At 36.2% G+C, this 23,084-nt stretch overlaps 1 protein-coding gene across 3 annotated transcripts in view; it reads left to right on the top strand.

The window, feature by feature from the left end:
* The window catches only part of LOC149563849 (Phospholipid/glycerol acyltransferase family protein), a 65,833-nt gene that overhangs the window by 27,175 nt on the left and 15,574 nt on the right, over positions 1-23,084 (top strand). For 2 of the 3 annotated variants that reach the window (XM_089826976.1, XM_089826978.1), the window contains exon 2: positions 15,010-15,137. In XM_089826976.1, coding sequence (XP_089683102.1) covers positions 15,010-15,137 — 128 coding nt within the window. Of the gene's footprint in view, positions 1-9,867; positions 9,984-15,009; positions 15,138-23,084 lie in introns of those variants that run through there. The other variant, XM_089826979.1, reaches the window with a different exon arrangement.

Genomic DNA, 23,084 nt, shown 5'->3' on the forward strand with positions numbered 1-23,084 from the left:
CATGTTGATTCTCTGAGAGAGGAGAGTACTCGGTGCTGTCACTGCAACCACTTGATTCTGAATCAGAGCTCACCTCTATCGTGACCCTCTGTCCACTTGTATTATCCTCTTGGCTTCTAGCCTCAATTATGCTCTCCCTTGACGATGTTGCATTCTGTTTCTTTGCGGGAGGTTCCTGATGTTCTTTACTTTTCTCAACCTCCAAACTTCTCTTCTTGCTCTTAATTGTTCTTTGCTACTGGCTACTGCCTTCACCTTTCTGTTTGACTAATTCTACTGGACCTTCCTTTGGTTTCATCTTCTCATAAGTAAGGTGTGCCCTTTGACTTTGCAATTTCCTTAACTTCGCATTGTACTACGACTCGGTGTGCAGATCAACTGTTCTTGTAACTGCTTCCAAGGAAGGATCCTGGTGATCATCCCAATCCTCTGGATTCAACTCCGTTCCATCCACTGTATCATAGTCTTCTCTCAGCACATTTTCATCATCTTCTAGTTGATTGAGAATATCAAGACCTCTCCATTTGATTGTCCTCATCATGTTCATTGACAATCTTGAGAAAGCTAATTTTCTCACGTGAAAGTCATCTCGTGCATTAGCCCAGAAATCCTCTATAGTAGGAAAATGTTTGAATGTATTTCCATGAGATGCCTTGATAAGACCATTAGGATCAAATCCTTGCCTTGCTCTATACCATGCTAGATGATACCATTCTAATTCTTTCTCCGCAGCACAAAGGCGATAGGATTGGGGTAACTATCATTGTCAATTCCAATTGAGAAGGTAATCCCCGTTTCACCTTTAAGTTTAATCATTTTGTCATAATGCTCTAGTTGCCTAGCCAATTCCATCAAAACTACCTTGTCGGGTGGGTACCTTGGAAGTCTCTTGGGACAAACTGTACTTCTTGCTACTCTAATATAAGTGAATTGTGGAAATTGGATGAACCAACTCCCATACTTTTTGACTTTTGCTTTTGCTTCCACTGAGGGTCTCATAGCAGGTGTCCCTTGCAATATCCTTACCATTTTCATGGCAAAGGCATCACAAAACATCTTATAATCTTTGGTGTTGTGCAAATGAAGCTGTGGATAGCACTCATGCGCCAAACATTGCCCCGACCCATAGCCAATTACTCCTAAGGCCTTAAGTCCAGGATTTTTATACAATCTTGCAATTAAATAGAAAAGATAGGACCCCATATAGAATTGCTTTTGATTTTGCATTATCCTTAGTTGCAATTCTAAATTTTTGCTTATGATCTTAGCCCAATCAAATCTTCTTTGTCCATCTTCAATTCCATCAATAAAATAATACATCCAATTTTCGAATTGCATACCTTGAGCTAAGCCCATGATCCAGCTGAGAAGTACAATGAGATCGCTGTACTCTGATTTGAAGTCTGACATGGTGAGCCTTAATGATTTGGTAACTCCCTTTTTGCCTTCATGTAACCAATTTTGCTTTAGGTGAATGAAGAAAGCCTCCTGATTATCCAGAAATGACTTGGCCACTTGATCCATCATTACCACTATCATGCCTTTGTATTGGGGGATATTAAATGCTTCTTCGACCACCTGTCTGCCGATGTTGGCTAACACTCTCCTCACTTCATCAAAAATGAAGGACTTGGTAACAATATCAAACTGGGATGCACACTCCATTACCAATTCTGGACAAGACAAGGTAGGAGGGAAAGCCGCCGCGTGTACAATTCTACTCTTGTAGATCTTCTTTGCCATGGGGGATTGTCCTTCCTTCGGTTTGTCCTTTAACTGTATCATGTTCACTGTACTGATATTGGTATCACTTATTTGCCTCACTTTCGAGAAGAAGGTGGTCTTAGGCATCATGTCTTCCTTGCCTTTTTTGGTATTCATTCCCTCTAGGTTCTTGCTTGCACTAACATCTACCATCCTAAACACTTATTTTTGCCCTTTCGTTCTAAATGATATGGACTACACTTATCTATCTCTAGCCTTCTTTCTATCGATGGAATCTAGCTTATTTTTGCCTCGCCAAGTCCTATCTCTACATTTATCAATCTCCAACCTTCAACCTAGGGGTGGGACTACCACTTATTTCTACCTTTTCATCACCTTAGGATGGACTACACTTATCAATCTCCAACCTTTTTTCTATCGATGGAATCTAGCTTATTTCTGCCTCGCCAACCTATTAATGGGATGATGAAGTGGTGGATGATGAATGCAAGAAGAATATAAGGGAAACAAAACCAAGTGAGAACAAGAAGTTGAATCCGCCTTTAACAATCTTCACCTCTAAATGAATAGAATTTTATCTTAATTTTGTTTTTACCAATAATCGGGCCCTTTTCAAGTTCAGATCAGATCTCAGAAATGTCAAGCCTTCTTGCAAATAATGATGCCCTAGCAAAAATCAGAACTTTGACCTCTTGAAATCACCCACATATTTGCCAAAAATCAGACCTTTGATCATGTATCTCCTTCACCAAGTAAAAATTGCCCAAATCTAGGGCAGAAATCGCAGCCTTTAGCAAGAAAATCAGACTTCACAAAACCACCCAAACAAGAGAAAAATCTCAGATCTGCTCCCAAATCACCTAGGGTAGAAATCACAGCCTTTATGGAAGAAGAAAAATCATGCTAAACAAGGAAGATCTGCCCAAAGAAAATCGTCCAAGTCTGAAAGCTGCCTTCCTAGAGAAAATTTGCTCAACATAGAGGAGAAGATGAGATGGAATGAGTATATGAGAGAGGGGGGAGCCCTCTTATACCAAAATCTTCTTGCTCCTTCAAGCTGGCCGACTTGCCTTGGAGGAGAGAAAAATTAAATTAGTGCTTCATTAGTGGCCCAGATTTAAATGCCATGCTAAAATTTATTTTGCCCATAGTGAAATTTGCTCGTTTAATTGCTAGTTGTGATAAAAAATTGCAAAATAAAATGAAGAAAGCCTTGGAGATGTTAAAATTTTCATTTAATAATGTTTTGGTAGTTAAAATATCATTAAAACCGGATTTAACAAGCTGAAATCGATTTTCAATTTTAATTTACCAATCTCTTTTAATATTTTTAAAACCTTCAAGGCAATTTTAAACCAATTTAATACAAAATTTTGCAATTAAGTCCACTTTCCATTTTGCAATGCAATTTTAATTTTTAACTTAAGATTATACAATTATTCCAATTTTCAAAATCCATCTAAGTTCAAAATTTGCCATTTTGTCCTGCCAAATATGGTTCTAACCATTAAAAAAAAATGTTGTCTTTGAGATTTCTTTGGCCTAAGGATAAAGTTACATGTTCCAGAAAATCAAGTTAAGATTGGGAGTAGAAAGAAATCCAACTACATCCCCCTGGCTCGAAGGTGTCCAAAGTGTAAAATTTTCAAATCAAAAACTTTTGGACAACTCCGAAAATTTTCGCTAAGGTGATCTAGAAAAAAAGGGAGTCCCCAAAATTTTGGGTGCAATGGTGTGAAAACCTCACAACAGATGTTTGAATCCTTGAGCCCTGCTAAGCGATTGAGCAATGTAATTAGATCATTGATTTCTTCCTTGAAACAACACGGTGCACACCCTTTATTGCCCATCTAACAAGATTTGGTCTCTTAGTGACCAACTAGTTATCATTGATGAACTTGGTATAATAGGAAGTGTCCTTGTTCCACTGTTCCATAGCCTTTTGTCTTGTGATGTTTGTAACAACTAGAGTATGAGGAACATGAAAAATACGATCAATAGTCTCAGGATCAACACTAATGATAGTATTTCCATCTCGATCTTTGATAGTTCAAGAGGGTGCATCAAAGTGTTTTGAATGATTTTCGGCTCATGTGTTGCCAAGGGGAAAGTAGACAATAGGTGAATATGGCTTCGCTTGATCCATGTCGTATTCTCAGTAGCTTCAACATCGACACTTGCCAGGAAATCTTCAACGTTCATATGGGATATATCAGTATCCCACACTTCATCACAGTAGGAAGTTACTCGTGATGGTGGAATGGAATTATGATACTGATCATATTGATACTTCATCTTCTTTTTGTCCTTGCCCTTTGTTGGATTAGGCTCTCTTGACATTAATGATATGCTTGCACAACTGTCACATGAATATCCGAGAATGTGAGAACATCTTCATGTAAGGGATCCATGATAAGTTTTTTGATGTAAAAACACGAGTTTCAGATAGGATATGGATAGGGAAAATTAATGGAATGATTAGGGCCCGTTTGGTTGCAGCATAGGAATTGAGAATAGGAATGCATATTGAGAATAGGAATGACTATTCCAATAACAACTATTTTTTGGAATGGACATAAGCTCATTTTAGGGGCAAAATTGGAATATGTATTCCTATTCCCTATTCCAATTGGCACACCAAATGGAAAATAGAAAACATATTCCTAATTTTCTATTCCTATTCTAGCAACCAAACAGGCCCTTAAGGATGGAGAATGAACAAATGGGTCAAGCTTAGAAAGGCTCAAATATGAGTAAAATAGTCAAAAACGAGTTTTTTTTGAGTGAATTGCATATGCGACCAACAAGCTTGGAATTAAGTGAACAAGGGGGAAAAATGAGTAACATGTTGAGCATTGTATGTTTTAACAAGTGCAAAATGTGAGACTCTATCTAGCTCATGTGGGAGAAACTTCAACCATAGGGCAGCCATATGGAGGTACATGAAATGCGTAATGGTGGGGTTTTAACTTACATTTGCATGTAAGGGAAAAATGATCTTGCTTTTCTTTCAAGAACGAGATTTTACACCCGATTGCAAATGCAAGTAAAATGAGACCTTGCATATGCAACTTGGAGAAGAAGACGAAAGATAGAAGGAGCAACTTCATGTACATAAAAAGAGATGCAAATCTGAAAATGGAAATGACAAAGATTTGCAAGAACAATCAAACCAAATATATACAAATGCCTTTAGGAAAATAACTAAGGAAATTTAGCTCAACTCTACCAAGAATGAGAAGAATAGGTCTTTATCCAAAACTTGAGCAAATCTGAAATAAATCCAAGAGATTTAGGAATTTAGATTTGTCCAAAGCCAAATACTTAAATAGATTTCGAAATCCAAACAACATGGTTCGAATTTGGACATGTGGAGATGGTTAGAGAAATGCAATGCCCAAAATGTGGAACAAACTTTGACCTAGCAACTCTAAATGCAAAGGCATGTAAAAACGATGTCTAGGGCAAAGATTAGCTTATTAAAATGATGAAAAACAAGTTTGAAATGATAATAATTACCCTAGAGAGCTTCTTGAAGGTATTCAATGCCAAAATTGCCTTGGAATGTGATGTTTTTGGTGAAGATCATGCACCAAAACAGGCTTTTTTTGGCAAAATGCTAATGCTAAAGAATATGCTTTTCCTTCAAAAATCACCGCCCAACTCTTGATAGTGAACTTGCAGCCTTCAAATGCCTTTTAGAGGGTCATTAACATGTATTTAAACACATTCATTCTCTCTAGAAATCACCGCTTGGAAACGATAGGTTGTTCTAAAACCAAAACTTGTTTTATAGAAGTCATTACTTGTTAGGAAATGTATGCCTTTCCTTTGAAAATTGCCACTTCTCTCTTTATAAAGGAAAACATAATTTAAAAAAGGAAAACACGTATTAAAAACATGTGTAATGACAAAAAAAAATGCCACTCATTGCCTTTTAAAATAGCGCCTTTATATATGCGTTTTTATAAGTCACAACATATTTTCTAAGCACATGTAAAAGGGTAGAAAATTGCCACCCTCGAGCCTTCCTCCTATGACCAAATGCATAACGCACTTTTGAGATGCATTGGCATATTTCAAAAACATGCTTTTGAGTAATAAATCTCCACTTTCCTCTTAATAGAGAAATGTAAGTCATAAATGTATTTCTCATATGCAGTTGGCTTCAAATGCGCCACTTTTGACTTAGGCTAAAGGGAAAAATGTTTTTTTTAATCAACAACATATGTATTTGGGTCCATAATTGCCACTTTGGCTTAATGTAGGTAACAACTCATTTTAAATTTACATTTACATGTTATAAAGACATGCAAATGAATTTCAAAAGCTCACTTAAATGGTGATTTAAAAATACCTATGCATTTGATTATTAAAAATGCACTTTAAATACAATAACATATGTAACTGTATTTAAAAAACACACCTTTAATGATGCCGAGACTTAAAATTCATTGGGAGTGGATTTTCATGAAGTATTTGGCATGTGGATATATGCAATATGAAATAAAAATTCCACTTTATACACTTAAGTTGTTGGATATTTAATATTCAACTATAGTTTTTAATAAAGTAAGATGAAAAATACTCTTGAAATAGGCTAGTTTCATAAAACATAAAAAACTATGGTCAAATCAACTCAGAGTTAGTTGAAATTTTAAAATGGACCACAAAATCCACTTTAAATATTAAATATGATTTTATATTATGCAATTGCCAATAAAAAGTCTACTTTTATGAGGTTTTAAATAAAAATATGTAGTTGACTTGAAAAGCCCCACTTTTTTCAACTTGAGTTAGACAACTTTGATTGGACCTAAGTGAGCTCGAATTGAGTGAAATTCCAACGGCTATTTGTCTAAGGAAAAATCAAGACCAAAAACTATTTACAATGTAAAGAAAAACAAAGAAAGGACCTGAAAGTTCACCAAAAATTGAGTGTTTGTAGTACAAGAAGGAAACATCTTAACAACAAACAATTGGGGATAATCTCAATGGAGAACCTTCGAAAGAACACATAGACAAGACTACATGAAGAATGATTTAGAGATAATGAATTGTTTTCATGACACCTCATCAATGCATTGAACAAAGAGGATTTTCCTACGAATCCATGAGAAAATTTTGTAGGGTTGCCTCAATTTTGTGATGTTGAAATCAAGGACAAGTTCTTAAAGGGTAGTGAATGGAATGTTTAGTGCACAATGGTGTTGTTCATTAGTCTATTTATGAGGGTCTAGTTAGTAGATGTGGTCTTTTGGTAGAGGAGTTTCCTGGATTTAATGTTATTGTTTAGATGGTTTTGCCTTGAGTTGTAACCATGTCATACCATAGCTGAAAATTCAAATGAGAGATTATCCTTTGTTAGGTGATTCCTATGTTCTTGGTCTCAGTAATGTTGATGTTATTTTGGAACTTCAGTGTCTTGAGTCATTAGAGAGTTATGTTTGTGACTTCAAACAAATGCAACTAGAATTTAAGGTTGAGGGTAAGAAAACAATAATGAAAGCTATGGTAGATGGTGGAGCAAGAGTAGTTTCTGCTAGACGAATGGAAACTTTCTTCCGACATGATGGCATGGAATGGGCAGCCCATTGCTTTGTATCTAAACAGTCTACTACAGATAAGGAACCCTCGTACCATTTTAATATACAATCTATGTTAGATAGACATTGTACAATGTTTGGGGATATTCCTCTTAGGTGTGCTCCTGATAGAGGATTTGTGCATTGGATTGAGCTTGAAGAAGATTCAAAACCAGTGATTACTACTCCTTATAAGCATCCTCGTCATTTCAAACAGAAAATTGAAAAGACAATCAAGGAGCTACTAAAAATGGGACACACATGCTTAAGTTCCAACCCATTTGCTTCTTCTGTAGTGCTGGTCAAGACGAAAGATGGCACATTACACGTGCATTGATTATAGGGCATAAAAGAACCATAAAGAATAGATATCTCATACCCAAGATAGATGAACTTCTAGATGAGCTGCATGGTGCTGTTTTCTTTTGTAAGGTTGATTTATGGTCTAGCTATCATCCGATAAGTATGAGACATAAAGACATTAAAAAAATAGCTTTCCATTGTCACTATGGGCACTTTGAATTTCTTGTTAGGCCCTTTGGACTCACAAACGTGCCAACAACTTTTCAATCTTGCATGAGTCATATCTTTTGCAAACTGTTGTGGAAGTTTGTCTTAGTATTCTTTGATGATATACTAATCTACATTAGAACTTGGATGAACATGTCCAGCACTTGGATGTTATTCTAAGTATCATGGAGAAGCAATCTTTGTTTGCAAAAGCTTCAAAGTGTGAGTTCCGGATGATTGAAATTCTTTACTTGGGGCACATGATCAGAATTGAAGGGTTAAAAGTTCATTTGGAGAAAATACAAACATTCTTGGATTGGCCTCCCCCCCAAGAACACATCTGATTTGAGAGGCTTCTTGGTTTTATATTCCTATTACCAAAAGTTTGTGTGATGTTTTCCCTAATTAGCATCTCTATTAACCAATCTTACTAAGAAAGGGATTTTCCAGTGGTCTCTAGAGACGGAAAATACATTTGACATGCTCAAGGACGTCATGAGCACTTGTCCAACATCAGCACATTCTGATTTCACAAAGCATTCTATTGTAGAGTGTGATGCTTCCGGATAGGGTATTGGAGCAATATTAATGCAGGATAGGCATCCTATTGTGTTTGAGAGCAGGAAGCTCAAATATGTATAAACGATGTATTCCACTTATGACAAATGATGTTCGCAATCATGCATGCTTTAGCCAAGTTTAGAAAATATTTGGTAAGTGCAAAATTTATTGTCAGAACTGATCATTATAATCTGAAGTACTTGGAACAAAAGGATTTCAATGAATGTCAGAAGAAGTGGGTAAACAAAATCCAAGCATATGATTTTGATGTAGAATATATCAAAGGGAAAAAGAATGTGGTTTCTGATGCTATTTCTAGGCGACCTACTCTTTGCTCACTTAAAAAGATTTTAACTGAATGGATATCTCAATTGTTGTTCGAGTGTGCTAAGAATTCCTATGCTTGTGATATAGTGGATGGAAGAGTATAGGATGATAGATATTTCTGTGATTGAGAATGTGATAAATTACAAAAACAAAATCTACCTTGTACCTAAGTCTAAGTTGAAGTAGAATATTATGAGAGCATTACATGAGACTCCTCTTGCTGGACATCCAAGCTTCTTCAAAACTTATTGGCAGAGGAGGGAGAGATTTTCCTAGAAGGGACTTGAGGATGATGTGCTGCAACATGTTCATGCATGTTTGATATGCCAATAAAACAATTTAGAACACACCTTTAATGCAGGTCTTTTGCAACCTTTACCCATTTCACAACAAAAGTGCAAAAGTATATCAATGGATTTTATTATAGAACTTCCATTAGTGCAAGGAAAAGGTTGTATATTTGTGATGGTGGACAATTTTGCTAAATATTCCCATGTTTTTGCTATTGCTACTGAATATTCATCTCCATTGGTTGCTGATCTATTTTTCTAAGAAGTGTTCAGATTGCACGGGTTTCTTAAGAACATGGTCAGTGACATGGACAATAGGTTTATGGACATGTTTTGGTAGGAGATGTTCTATTTGGCAAGGACATAAATGAAACCCAGTACCACTTACCATCCTCAGATGGATCGGAAGAGTAAAATTGTGAACAAATCGGTTGAAGGTTATCTCATTTCATGGCAGCAACGTGCTTGGGTCAAATGTCTGCATTTAGGTGATTTACTATTTCATGCAGTGCCTCTTGTGTTTGCAGTCTGTACCTTGTTTATTTTTATTCGAGAGATACTTGATACTCTTATTATTTGTACTTTGAGATGACCTGAGGGTCGGATGTTATACTTTGGTTTCAGTATTTTAGATGCTTTACTGCTATGTTGTTCAGTTTATCATATTTGCATGTTGATGCCATTTTGAGATGACAGTATATTCTATGATGATATCTAGTTATCTAGTATTCTGGACATATCACTAATTCTGTTATGTAATGGATTTTATGCTATGGATATTTACTTCACTCTTGTTTTAGTAAGCTTTATGCGAACGTGAGTGATATAAATGGTGAAATTAGGTATTTAATGCATTTATTGCTTTGGCTATGATATTATATGCAATTGCACTTGATCATGTGTTTTAGTGTGTAGGAATTATATCCTTAGCAATAGCACATGGAGTTAGTGATTCAACTGTTCATATTTCACCAATGCCACACTTGTATGGTCGACGTATCCTTATTTTAATTGTTTAATTAAACCTTTCGGTGATTATTAAATCCGAACTCATTTGCATTATGTGACTAGATTTGTGAGCGTGTCTGTGCATTTAGAAGTTAGCATTGTCGCAAAAGTTGTTAAGGAAACTTTTGTGATTTTGGGTTTTTGGGCTTTAAATTTTATTGAACTTAATTTCTGGCAGCTTTGCCATAGATGAATTCCTATTTCTAGGAATAACCTGTTTTCGTTTGGGTCAATTCGGAGTCTAGCTAGTTTAATTTGCTATTTACCCTAATTGATTATTCACTCGAAAAGTGAATAAGTATTGAAAGAGGAATTTAAATCCTCACTTTTCACTTTTTCAAAGTACAAAATTGAGAGCTTTTTTGGAGAATTCTCTTTTGGAGGATCACATTTCTGTTCGTTGTGAGAGTTGCGAGCGTGGGATCTTCGCGAGGTCAGTCTCGTTGGATCCGGCTCGGGGAGACCTTGTTGTGTTGTGATTTCCGACAAATTTTGCGAGTGATTTATTTCTTTGTGTCGTTTCCTATTTCAACCCCTTTTGTTGTCAGGTAGGGCTCTCCCATTTTCTTGTTTCAGCTTGGTTTTTGTATCTGTTTTTGGCAATTGTTGGTTTGGAGGTTGAGAAGTAGTGTTCCCCTCTGTTTCTATTAGCTTTTGCCCTGTTGGTCAGGTATGAACATTTTCCCTATTTTTGGGATAAGGGTTTGGGGTTTCGCACCATTATGCTGTCCCTTTTTTGCATACGGTGTCCGAACCCAAATTTTATTGGATTTCGAGGCTTTTATGCCCAAAGATCAAATGGGTTTTAATTTTGAAGTTTTCTAGTTTTTGGGGGTTTTACCTCGTTTTGCGTGTCACCATGTTTTCTTGGGGTTTCTTGGCATGATGTTGGTCGTGGACCTCGATCATTCATTTGGATGTCAGTCACACCATTGTTGCACTTTTATATTGCATTGTGATGCGTGCCGCATTCGTTCTCCCGATCTATTTTGGTTGAGTGATATTTTGCTTGTGTTCTCATCCAATCCTTGTGTTATAATCTTCGTGATGGTGGTGCGCCACACATGAGTATGTGAGTGTACATTTGTCAGGTGACTTGCGAGGCCCGATCTTCCGTGGTACTTCTGGGAGTTATGATCATTGGGGTTGGGTTGGGAATATGCATGCCTACGGGCACTCATCGTTGGATGAACATGGGTAGGGTAGGGTAGCATATGGAGGGGCTTCTATCTCGCACCCTGGTGACTATTTTCCGTTGGTTTGCAGAGGAAGTTTTATATAAGTGATAACTAATTAAAATACTGGGTGGTAATAAATATAATATAATTAAAAAGTGGGTTGTATGTCTTCCATTGGGAAGAGTTGCTGCCTGGGTTGTGTGCCTCCTGTTGGGGAGAGTAGTTGCTAATACTAGCTTGGGCATGTCGATGCCAAGCGACTCTCCATAATGTCAGCCCCTACATAGTAACCCACTGAGTGTCTAACCAAGACCTGTAGTTTATGCATTGTTTCTTGATCTTGGTTTCAATCATCATTACTATCTAGCATGAGTGTTAGCCATGGACATTTTCTTTGAGTGTGTTTGTAGTTGGATCATTATCTCCATTAGCATGGCGGGAGTGGACCTACGGGTTTCATGTGGTTGGGAGGCGTAGCCTTCACCACTGCTAGGGACCTGTGTATAGAAACGGTCTATCACCCTACTGCGACTGTTGCTGGATGTTTTCACTTGGTACTTCGGGTTTCGGAGTATGCTTTCTTGTGATTTATGCTTCATTGGAATGCTTGTATATCATGTTTAGATGATGTTAGTTTATTGACGCATTCCCTTATTATGATGTTTAGCATACAATAGATGATGTTATTTGCTTAGTTGGAGTATCTATTGCTTTTGGTTTAGCATGTTAGATTTTTTGTTCTTATGATGTTATTATGCTTTAGTAGTGATGTCCTTATAAGACAACTCCGATTATCTTGGCAGCTTGGGATGTTATGCACGGGGGATGGGTAGGACCTTTGAGGTCTCATGATGCTATTACGGTTGGGAGGAACCGCACACTTATTTCGTTGTTTCAATTCATTGCGATGTTGCTTTTAGTTATTTCCCTTCACTGCTTTGCTAGATGGTTAGTTTCAACTTTTGTCTTTCAATTATTTGGTCGAGTGTCCTTGCCTCGATATGTGGATCCGATACTCCCTAATGTGGAGGAACTTTATTCCTTAGCTTTTTACCTTTATGTTTTTTGGTGTGGTGTTTTGGATTCTCGCACAAAAGTGTACATTCTCACGTGAGAATGCAAAAGCTCGCATGGTGTGCTGGGTTTTCTCACATGGCTTTTGGCATTTTCTTGTGCGAAAACACACACCAATGTTGGGGTACTTTGGCTGCTGGGTCAAGTACTTCCTCGCACCCTTTGATGCATTTCCTTATGCAAAAGGTAGATCCTCGTGGGTAGTGTTGCACTTCCTTGTGTGAAAAACAGGGGGTATCTCCACTAGTTTTCGGGTTTGCTAGTGTTTCCTTGCTTTTGCAGTTCAGAGTCGTTGTGGTTTTTCGTCCTTCAGTTGGTCATGTCAATTTGGGTAGTGGCATTTGGAGATTCGTTGGTTGCCGAGATTGTGGTGAAGTCTTCTGTTGCAATCTTTGTGATCCCTGTATGATGTTGTTGTGTGCACTCATACTTGTAAAAAAGTAAATTATCTTGGCTTATATTTATCCTTGTTCCAAGGATCTCCGAGTGGGGCATTACATTTCAATACTATTTATCATATGACTATTGTGATGTCTATTAAGGCATTGCACGAATATGAAGCTTTGTCATTGATAGACATAGCCTTTGATGATAGCAAGGTTCCTTGTGCAAAAGAAATCATATAGAGCTACCAAGATTTTCTCAAAGCATTAAAAGACTATATCTTATAGGCACAAAATCAACATAAAATGCATGTAGACTGGCATAGATGGAAAGGACATTTCAAGTGGGCGACTTGGTTTTTCTATGCTTGCAACCTTATAGTCAATCTTCATTGAAGAGTAGTGGAGTAGAAAAGTTGAAACCAAGGTTTTATGGACCTTACAAGCTCCTTAGGAAGGGAGAAGTTGTATATGAACTTGAACTACCGAGAAGAAGTAGGATTCATAATATTTTCTCTATCTCTTGCCTAAAGAAGGCATTTGGACAATAAACAGTCGCCTCGCTTGAGGTACCACTATTGGATAAAGAGGGAAACTGATTCTAGAACCCGAAGGTATTGCAAATTGGAAGGAAAAGATGCTAAGGAACACGATTGTTCAAGAGTGTCTGATACAGTGGAAGGGATTGCCTATTGATGATGCTTCATGGAAAGGTGAGGAGGTACTACACCATCCTAATTTACGATTACTAGTGGACCAGCAATCTTAGGAAGGGGTAATTGTTATGTTCCCTCTCAATTGAAGTGTAAAACTGCAATAATCACTTTGCTAAGTTTGTTTTAGATGTGCGACTCCCAGACTTGGTCAATTTTATGAAATAAAAGGAGATGAGTGTGTGGGGTCAGCTTTACTTAAGTCACTTAAGTGACTTCTATGTTTCAGTCATTGTGAAGTGACCCCAACTTAAGTGGAGTTGCTGTGATTAAAGATTCTAAGTCCATTTTAGAATGAAATCTGGCTGTCTTTTTGGATCACAAGAAAAGGATATATGTTGATTGCAAGAAAGGTAGAGGCATGTTTTTATTTATCAACTTGTTTTGTTTCTACAGTCCACTCTCAGGACAAAAAACCTGTCATGAAAGGTTTTGGAGCAAATCCAGACCTATTACAACTGTCTATTTTGTTCTGAGGACGTCACCCTAGCTGGAAGGTGATTTCAAGTGCTAGGAAAGGCTTCTTTGGTCTTGGAAAGAAACGTTGAAGGGTTTGAATGACAATATATCCACAATACCAGTCATCCACACACTGCTGCACAGTCTTCAACACATCTCATAAAGTCTTGCAAACAGCAATCTACAGCTGTATCTGAATCACACAAGGGTTTAATATTTTCTTTTTGATTTATAATCTGGTATGCCTGTAATCCAACGAACTGTACTGAACTGATTCAATCAAACTTATTAGCTTTATGGATTGAAGATTATGTAGCATGTCTAAATATGCAATAGTTTAGTTTTTAGTATGATCAAATAGCTGAATGAATGATCGTTTTACATGAGAGCTTTATGAAGATGAATTTTTATGAGACTGTCATTATTAAATGTATCAAATTTGTAAGTATTCTAGTTGGAATATTTCAGACCAAGACCACCCTCCTGCCTTGGTCTACAGATTGAGTCCTACTTAACCAAACTCCACTTTGACAACTCCAAAGATCCAACCTGCAGGAATTGCCTGGACAAAGTATCAAGATCCCTAATGAAACTTAAGGGACCAATCTGCATCATGCACCTTTAGATAGGATGGCAATGAATCACATATTAACCACATATTTTGGAAGCAACACTCTTACCTACAAAAGAGAGCCATCTGAAAGTCTGAAGATTGACATTTCCCCAGAACTTATCTATGACATTCTGCCAAGTCTCCCAAGGCCAGGGACCCTATTACGTCAGATATATTTTTTTTCTAGGATTAGGTATAATTTTATGTTGATCTATAATGAATCATTGAATTATCTTCTAATTATTATTATTTGACTGGGAATCATTACAATATCTTGCTTTCCGAAAGATTTTTCCTTTTATTGTTCAACTTTTCATCGTGTATGATTAAACACAAGATACTGGAATGTATCTATAACAGGTAGACATTATTATAATACAAAATAAAAGGACGCGATACAATCCTTTTATATGCATGCTCAAATAATTTGACTATAATGTTTAGTAGTTTTTATTCTGAATGTTTTATGATGCTACCACATAATTATTATATATGTTTATAGTCTTTGAGGCTCTTGTATGATTTGATGTTGATTTACTATGAATTATTTTCTAATTGGTAGCTTCATTGGTATTACTTCTAGGTTGGATGATCCACTTATGTGGGGGTTTAAGGGTTCACCTGTTACGGATTGGAAGAGAGCTCGCTGGACTCTAACAGCAGAGGACATTTGTTTCACAAATCCCTTGTTCTCATACTTATTTCGACTTGGTGAGCTGAAGACATCCATATGTTTCTATTATGTAGATATTTGGTTGGTTTGATTCAGAAAATTCCTCAGCTCTAAAAGTCAACAGGTTTGATGTCATGTCACTATCCTTTGCAGAAAGTTACGACAATGTTTCCAGTCATTAAAAATGATCTTCTTTGTATTTAATGTAACCAGATTTCCACAATCCATCAGTATTATGAGTAAAATTTCTGGACAAGATTGCGTAGCAGTTTTTTTATCATCAACATTTCAGATCACACTCTGCGATCCATCAGTAAGATGCAAGAAAGTGCAAGATTGATCAACAAGAAGCAGTAGAAAAGACCAACCCAAGAGATAGAAGGCAGGGGTGAGAGTGAGGGGCACGCAAAGCAAGGAGAGAAAAAGAAATAAAGAAAAAAATAATAAATAAAAATAAGAAATGAGGAAGAACAACAAAATGCCAAAAGTAAAACAAAGTAAAGGACTAAAAAAACACAAAAATCATGAAAAAAGAGGAAAGAAAAAGATACATTAATAAAGGAATAAAAAAACATAATAAGAAAGAAAAGCAAAAAACCAATTTTTTTTTATAAAATTAAAAAAGGAGAGAACTAAGAGCCAAGGAAAGAAAACACAAAATCAGTAAAATGGAGACTAAAAAGAAACACAGAGAGTAGAAAAACGAAAATAGAGAACAAAAACAATCAAACCACCACTCAAGAAATGAAACAAACAAAGAGAAAGTCCCTAAAATATCAAAGACAATGAATAAACGATAACCCAGCCAAATAGAATTACAAAAAAACCAAAAAAAGGACAAAAAAAAGAATAAATTAAAAGAAGCCGAAAAAGGAAAAACAAGGAATTGCGTGAAACACGAAAAAGGACAACAAAATAACAAAAAAGCTATATAAATGTAAAGCAACAAAGACGACATGTGTGTGTCTATATATATATATATATATATATATAGCAAAAAAAAATGTTCACAGTATGTATAATACATAGAAGTTTGGGAACAAGTCCCTTGAACCCTCTTGTCCCCAGTCCAACCCCCAAAAAGTAAAGTTTGTTTAATTTTTTTTTCTTCTAATATTCTATTGGTCGTATTGAATATCATATCAAGTTGCTCAATGTAATCATCTTTATGATGAGATACACATACTTTTGATATCTATGACTATTATTAATTAATATTTATATAATAGATGTTAGAACTCTTCCATTTGCTGATTCGTTTATTTAAAATTTTAATATTTATTGTTCAATGTTCAATGTTCCACTCTCATGTTCATTGATCAATGCAATTTCAAGTATTTAAATTTTAGTAAATTAATATTTTACATCTTTATGTCTTCTATTGGTATACATATTTTCATAATTAGCATTTAAGTACCACATGTATAGTATATAGTATGTACAGCCCCCGCCATCCCCTTGTCGTCCCAAATTCAGGCCCCTTTGTCCCCCCTGCTAGGAGACTTGCCCCCCTGTCTTGACGTCCCCCCGTCCCCCAGGGTAGTGTAACTATGATATGATATATGTAGAAAACAACAATGATGCTATATATCATTTTATATATTCATGTCTAAATATAGATAAAGAACAATATTGTAAAATTCGATATGCAAATATGTATATTGACTTTATTATGTATCTAAATATATAAAAGGGGATATATACATATATACATATATATATAAATAAGTAAATATATATATTGACTTTATTATTATCTCTCTCTCTCTCTCTCTATATATATATATATACATATATACCCTTTTATATATTTAGATACATAATAAAGTCGATATATACATTGGCATATCGATTTTATAATTTTATTCTTTATCATATATATATATATATATACCATCATTGTTTTTAACATATATTATTATATATATTGTGATTGTCTCTTTTGCTTTACACACACACATTGTCTTATGTTGCTTTATATTTATATAGCTTTATGTTATTTTGTTGTCCTTTTTTAATGTTTCATGTAGTTTCTTATTTTTCCTTTTTCAGTTTCTTCTTTTTCTTGTCCTTGTTTTTCTGTTGGTTTGTTTGTAATTCTATTTGGCTGAGCTGTCGTTTATTTAATGTCTTTGATTTTTAGGGACTTTTTCTTTGTTTGTTTCATTTTGAGAGTGGTGGTTTAACTGTTTTTGTTTTCCTATTCTCTTTGTGTTTCTTTGTAGTCTCCTTTTACTAATTTTGTGTTCTCTTTCATTGGCTCTTAGTTCTATCCTTTTTATTTTATTAATTTTTTTTGGTTTTTTGTTTTTCTTTCTAATTATGCTTTTATTCCTTTGTTTATTTATCTTTTTCTGTCCTCTTTTTCTTGATTTTTGTGCTTCTTTTTTAGTTTTTAGTTTAATTTTATTTTTGGCATTTTGTTGTTCTTCCCCATTTCTTTTTCTTTTTCTTTTTGTCTTCTTGCTTTGCGTGCCCCTCTATCTCACTCCCTCCTTTTATCTCTTGGGTTGGTCTTGCCCGCTGCTTATTGTTGATCATTCTTGCACTTTCTTGCATCCCGCTGATGGATCACAGAGTGTGATCTGAAACGTTGATGATAAAAAAACTGCTTCCAGAAATTTACTCATAATTCTTTGTATTTGTCAACTATAATAGGTTATCAATGGCCATGCATAATCAATGATATGTGCTGATATTCCAATGCTTTCAGAATTTTTTTTATCAGTGTATGTACAAGGAATATTCTAGGAGAATTTGATACAGGTTCTCACAACATTTAAGCAAATGCAATAAGCCCATGCCTATGCAAAATATTTTGTTTAAATAGGTACACTAGCCATATCAGTGAAGCCCACGACAACAAGTAATTAGAGTGGAAAAAACACATGAAAGATTATAACGGTGAAAGTGAAATTTCTGCAACTTTATCAATATAGATTTCATACATCAACTAGCTAACATGTTGGTACAAGTACAAGAACTCTCCCTTTTCTGGACCTTTGGTCTGGTGCAGCTTGGGAAAACTTACACAAAAATGTAAACATGATTAGCCATAGGATAAATCTTATATCCATAAAAAAACAAAAATGACAAACTAGAATTGATAAATTGATAAGTCAAAATATTAGTCCCATGAGCCTCTTGACACATTTTGTGTGTAGGTTTATATTGTTGGTTCAAACGAGAAAAATAAGCTATAGTCATATTGACATATTTGTTGGTATGTTTGCCGTTGTGCCAAAAGCTCGAGCTTTCAACGAATGTCACAAACACCAGACTTACCCAGATCTACGAGAGGCAATTAAGCCATGTCGCGAATCTTGAAGGAGGTGCTGACCACCAAGTCAACAATCGCCCTCTCAGCACCGACTGAGGGTTCTGCACCGAGGAATGAAGGAGACCTCTTGAGATTCGAACCCGTGACCCAAGGCTTTGATACTAGTTGTTGGTATGTTTGCCATTGCACCAAAAGCTCGAGCTTTCAACGAATGTCACAAACACCAAACTTACCCAGATCTACGAGAGGCAGTTAAGCCATGTTGTGAATCTTGAAGGAGGTGCTGACCACCAAGTCAACAATATTTGGATTCAAGTACATGAATGGATCATTATATTTCTCTTCATTTAGAACATTGAAGGTGACAATTTCTTAGAAGTAGATGCAATATAGAGAGTGATATTTTAGTTGAGTATTTAATATTTTTTTCATACGTTCTTATCAATAATGGTTGTAGTTCATGGTTGGGTGTGGTCTGTGGTCCTTGAATCCTACTTTGTTACATCTTGAAATGATTATCTTGTATTTGAGGAAGATTTAGAATAATATAAGAACTTGGTATGGATCTGGGAGGTAGATGGTCATGGAAAAGCACCATTACTATCATGCTAGTATGGCTATGGCGACCTTTGAGGCAGTATCTCATAACATAGTCAACTTGCTGTACTATATGTGGATATGATGATAGGGAGTTCCCTCTGCACATCTGCCATGTTCCCTCCTACATCCAAATAAGTTAACTTGAGTTTTATATTAAAAATAGTGTTTTTTCAACACCGACAAAATAAAAAACATAAACCTCAAGCAGGTTGGCAGCAAAAACAATAAAAAATGAAGCCGGGTCAGCTTGATAGGAATTGATTCAAATTAGGGAAAAGAGTGCTTAAGTTTGAAATGGGATCATCTTTTTAGCATAACATCTATTTCAATTTCCAGAGTTCTTAGCTTGGAAGATGAAAACCTCCTGTAACAATTTTTTCATGGCGAGGACAAAATCCCTCCCAGTTTTTAGGGGCAAATCCACTCAGGATTAGTCTTGTTGATAGAGTTCTTTTCACAACTTTCAGGTTAGATCATTGAGTATTATCATAACGAGAGACTTGAATAAACTTACTAATATCGTAACATCTAGAGGACAAGACCCTTGGCTGGTGTAAGGATGCTTAGAATAATCAGTGAGCAGCAATTTCAAAGCTACATGCCCATTTCTAGAAGCACTATAGATTTTGGGTCTCATCTTTCTCCCCAGGTCACAAGTGCTGAAGGAATGGCCCAATTGCTACACATGGACAGATCCGGGAAAGGCAACTAAGAGTTTCAGGGGTGTCTAATTAGACTGAGCATTGGGCAGGACTGAGCCGTAACAACAGAACTGAGATAAAAAAATTCTGTACTCAGATCTGAAAATCTTCACCAGACCTTGACCCACAGACAACCTTGATCAGGCAACCACTGCATCACTATTGTGAAATTGTTGCAAATCCAGGACAACAAAGGCCAGTGAACACCAAATCAATTACATTTGAAACTTTGAGTGCAAGATGTGCATAGAGGGATGAGGTAGGGCTCCATATAAGGGAAAACCAGTCATTAGAAGTTGCCCTCGATGCCTCCATCTATTAGCTGGGTCACCATTGGTAGGGATAACTTAACAGCCCAGTTGTGAGGCCTGTTAGCTATGCTTTTATTAAAAAAAGCCAAATCAGATTATTTTCTGCAGCTTGTCCATTGTTGCCCATTGTTCCTCTCATTCTGTGTGAATGGAATTTGATTTAAATCTCAATCGTGCATCGTAAAATCACATTTACTGTATATTGTTTTGCTGCTGTGCATAGTCTGGTGACTTAAACTTTGTTCCTGCACACCGTTGATTCATTTCAGAGTTTTTTTGCTTAGCAAATCTGAATGTGATGTTATTGTTAATCATATCCGACTAATTTGAAGTGGGTTAGTCAGCATACAAATTGTAGGGATCATATAACAGTGGTATCAGAGTAAGTTGTCCTGCCAGCCGGAAGCTTTGAGCCTGTTTATGCAGCTGAGTAAGAGGGATCAAAGGGCCTTGGAGAGAGAAAAGTAAGAGGCTAGAGGCAGCATCATAGTAGGTTAATAATGGAATTTGAGGTAGAATAAAGATTGCAGATCAAGAGGCAGAATGGAAGAATGAGTGGAAGGCCTACTGGCAGAGGTGAAAAAAGATGAGAAAAAAGATAACATTAATGCTCATCCAATTGATGCAGAATATGATTAATACTAATATCCACTTTAGATCTGTACAAAATAATTCAGGAGAAGGGAGTAATACAGATTAGATGGGGATGGAAACTACATAAATAATAGCAAGAATCCAATTGGATCAGCACGGCGACCTTTCTTGTCTACATTTTTACCTAGAATAGAGTCACCGCAAGGAGGAGAGGAGAAAATCCTAGCAGTAAATGGCTTTAATGTCTGTATAGGCGAGTACTTCAGACTTGATCCAAATGTCAGACACCAGATTCTATTTATACAATTTCATAATGCTTGGGAATGGATCAAGAAGAAGACAACACATACAACAGTTCAACAGGGATCTAAAACAGAGGTTGAGTAAGTTGACTCTTCCAACTTTTGTTGGTTCAGGGAAGGTCATTGCAAAGGGCTCGGGTTAAAAAATTGGATACTTACCTCTCACATCAGTCCTGTGAAAAAAGATGAAGCTATCAAGTTTGCCATGTTTTAATTGGAGGACACAGCACATGAATTGTTACATCATGGATTAATCACACAAGGACATTATCATAGTGTGAGATATGCTGATTTCACATACAAGCTCATAAATAGATTTGATAGTAAGGATCCAAAGGTGTATATCAGAGAGTTGACACAATTGAGGTGGCCATTTGTAAAAGAGTATGCAGCAGAATTTTAAATGGTCAATCATGGCACCAATTATTTGGGAGAGCAGACTTGTATTTTTTCTTATTGAGGGATTATCAGAGACATTTGAGGGTTCTCAAAGCTTTTGAGCTTACTTCTACAATTGCTATTCAAAGGGCATTGAAATCAGAAGATTCAACAACAAAGAACAAATTTCCTAAGTTACCGATTCGGGTTCAGGGACAGATTCGGGTTCAAGTTCAGGTTTGTTGGTTCAGGCAATTTTTTTTTCCCATTTGGCTTCGTGGGTGGGTTCATGAGTGTGTGTGTATATATGTGTGTGTGTGTGCATTATATATACCAAAAAAAGAGAAACGTGCATAATTGCAAAACTTTTTTTTCTATTAAGATAGTTTAAACATTTACAAGTATAACCGAGAGTCTGAGAAAAAGCACAGATCAGATCACACCCCCAAATACATACACAATTACAAAAATTTTAGGGGGTGAAAACAAAACTTAAAAGATCGAAGTACTGTCAGCTTTTACCATTACATACACTGATTACAACTTTTTTATATATATTTATCAAAACAAAAATCAAGCTGAAGGAACAAGCTAGCTCCAGCCATCATTCTAGCTGTCAAGATCTGGTTGAGCCCCTCGAACTTCATTAGGGTTCTGAATCATATCAGCAGTAGCCTCTTCTTGATTGGTTACATTGAGTCCTTGCAACACGTTACATACACTGTTCAACTCTGCTGCTTCTTAAGGAGCTAGGAAACTCTGGTATTCAGCAATATAGTTTGCTGAATGCACATTATCCTTGTTGATCAGCAAGCTGCCTTCTTGCATAAGTAACATGAAATCACTCCTGGAGATATGTGGCACCAAAGCAACCTGAGACATAATATGAAAATGTGTGAGTTTAAAATTAAACTCAATAAGTACCCTTCTCTCTTCTTGAAAGATTTCTTTGTTCCTGTCCTTACAAAGAGTCCATAAAATCTCAGTAGAAAGAGAAAACCAGAAGGTGTTAAGTTTAGAATCAAATTTCTCTACATAGCTAGCAAGAATTTCACTCCAAGAGACACTACCAACACAATTCCATACACTAGATGAACCAAGAAAAATAGACCACAACATGCGGGCATAAACACAATCAAAAAATAAATCCTCAAAAGATTCAGTCACATTACACAAACTGCAAGACACTGGGGATAAACCAATAGAAGAAAGAATTTGACCCATAGCTAACTTTTTTAACAACAACAACCATTTAAAACAAAGCTTTTTAGACTCGGCTTTACCCTTCCAAAGAAAATAAAAAAAGAAAGACCAATTAGAGAATGGATTAATTTGCCCCCAGCACTGGATCACTCTAGCAATGAGAGAAGAATCATTCTTCATACACAAATATAGCCCTTTGGTAGTAGTGTCTTTCAATAGGACACCATCAACCCACTTAGTTTTATCAAGAAAGACCATTGAGTCAATAATATCACAAGGGCTATTAAATTTGATTGCTTTCTTAATCAAAGTGAAAGTCTTTTTCTGTGAATTAGGAATATTAAATCTGCCTTTTATCTCCTCCCACACCCTTAACCTCCCACCTATCAAGATATCCTGAATCAATGAAATCCCTTCAAATTCCAAGCTTTGGCAGAACAACTCTGAGTAAGGGCCAAAGCTTTATTATTATACGAAAGCCCCCACCAAATGGATCTATCCCTCACAAGGAAATAAGGAGGTCCTCTTGCAGCTTCTCTATCTTGTATATACTTCCTCACCTGAATCCAAGCCTTCCAAAAAGTATGAATTTTTTTTGACCCAAACAGTCTCATCT

The sequence above is a fragment of the Cupressus sempervirens genome, chromosome 4 (genome assembly GCF_028749045.1).
Source record: "Cupressus sempervirens isolate cs-2001-9-10 chromosome 4, ASM2874904v1, whole genome shotgun sequence".
In the NCBI taxonomy this organism is placed as follows: Eukaryota; Viridiplantae; Streptophyta; class Pinopsida; order Cupressales; family Cupressaceae; genus Cupressus; species Cupressus sempervirens.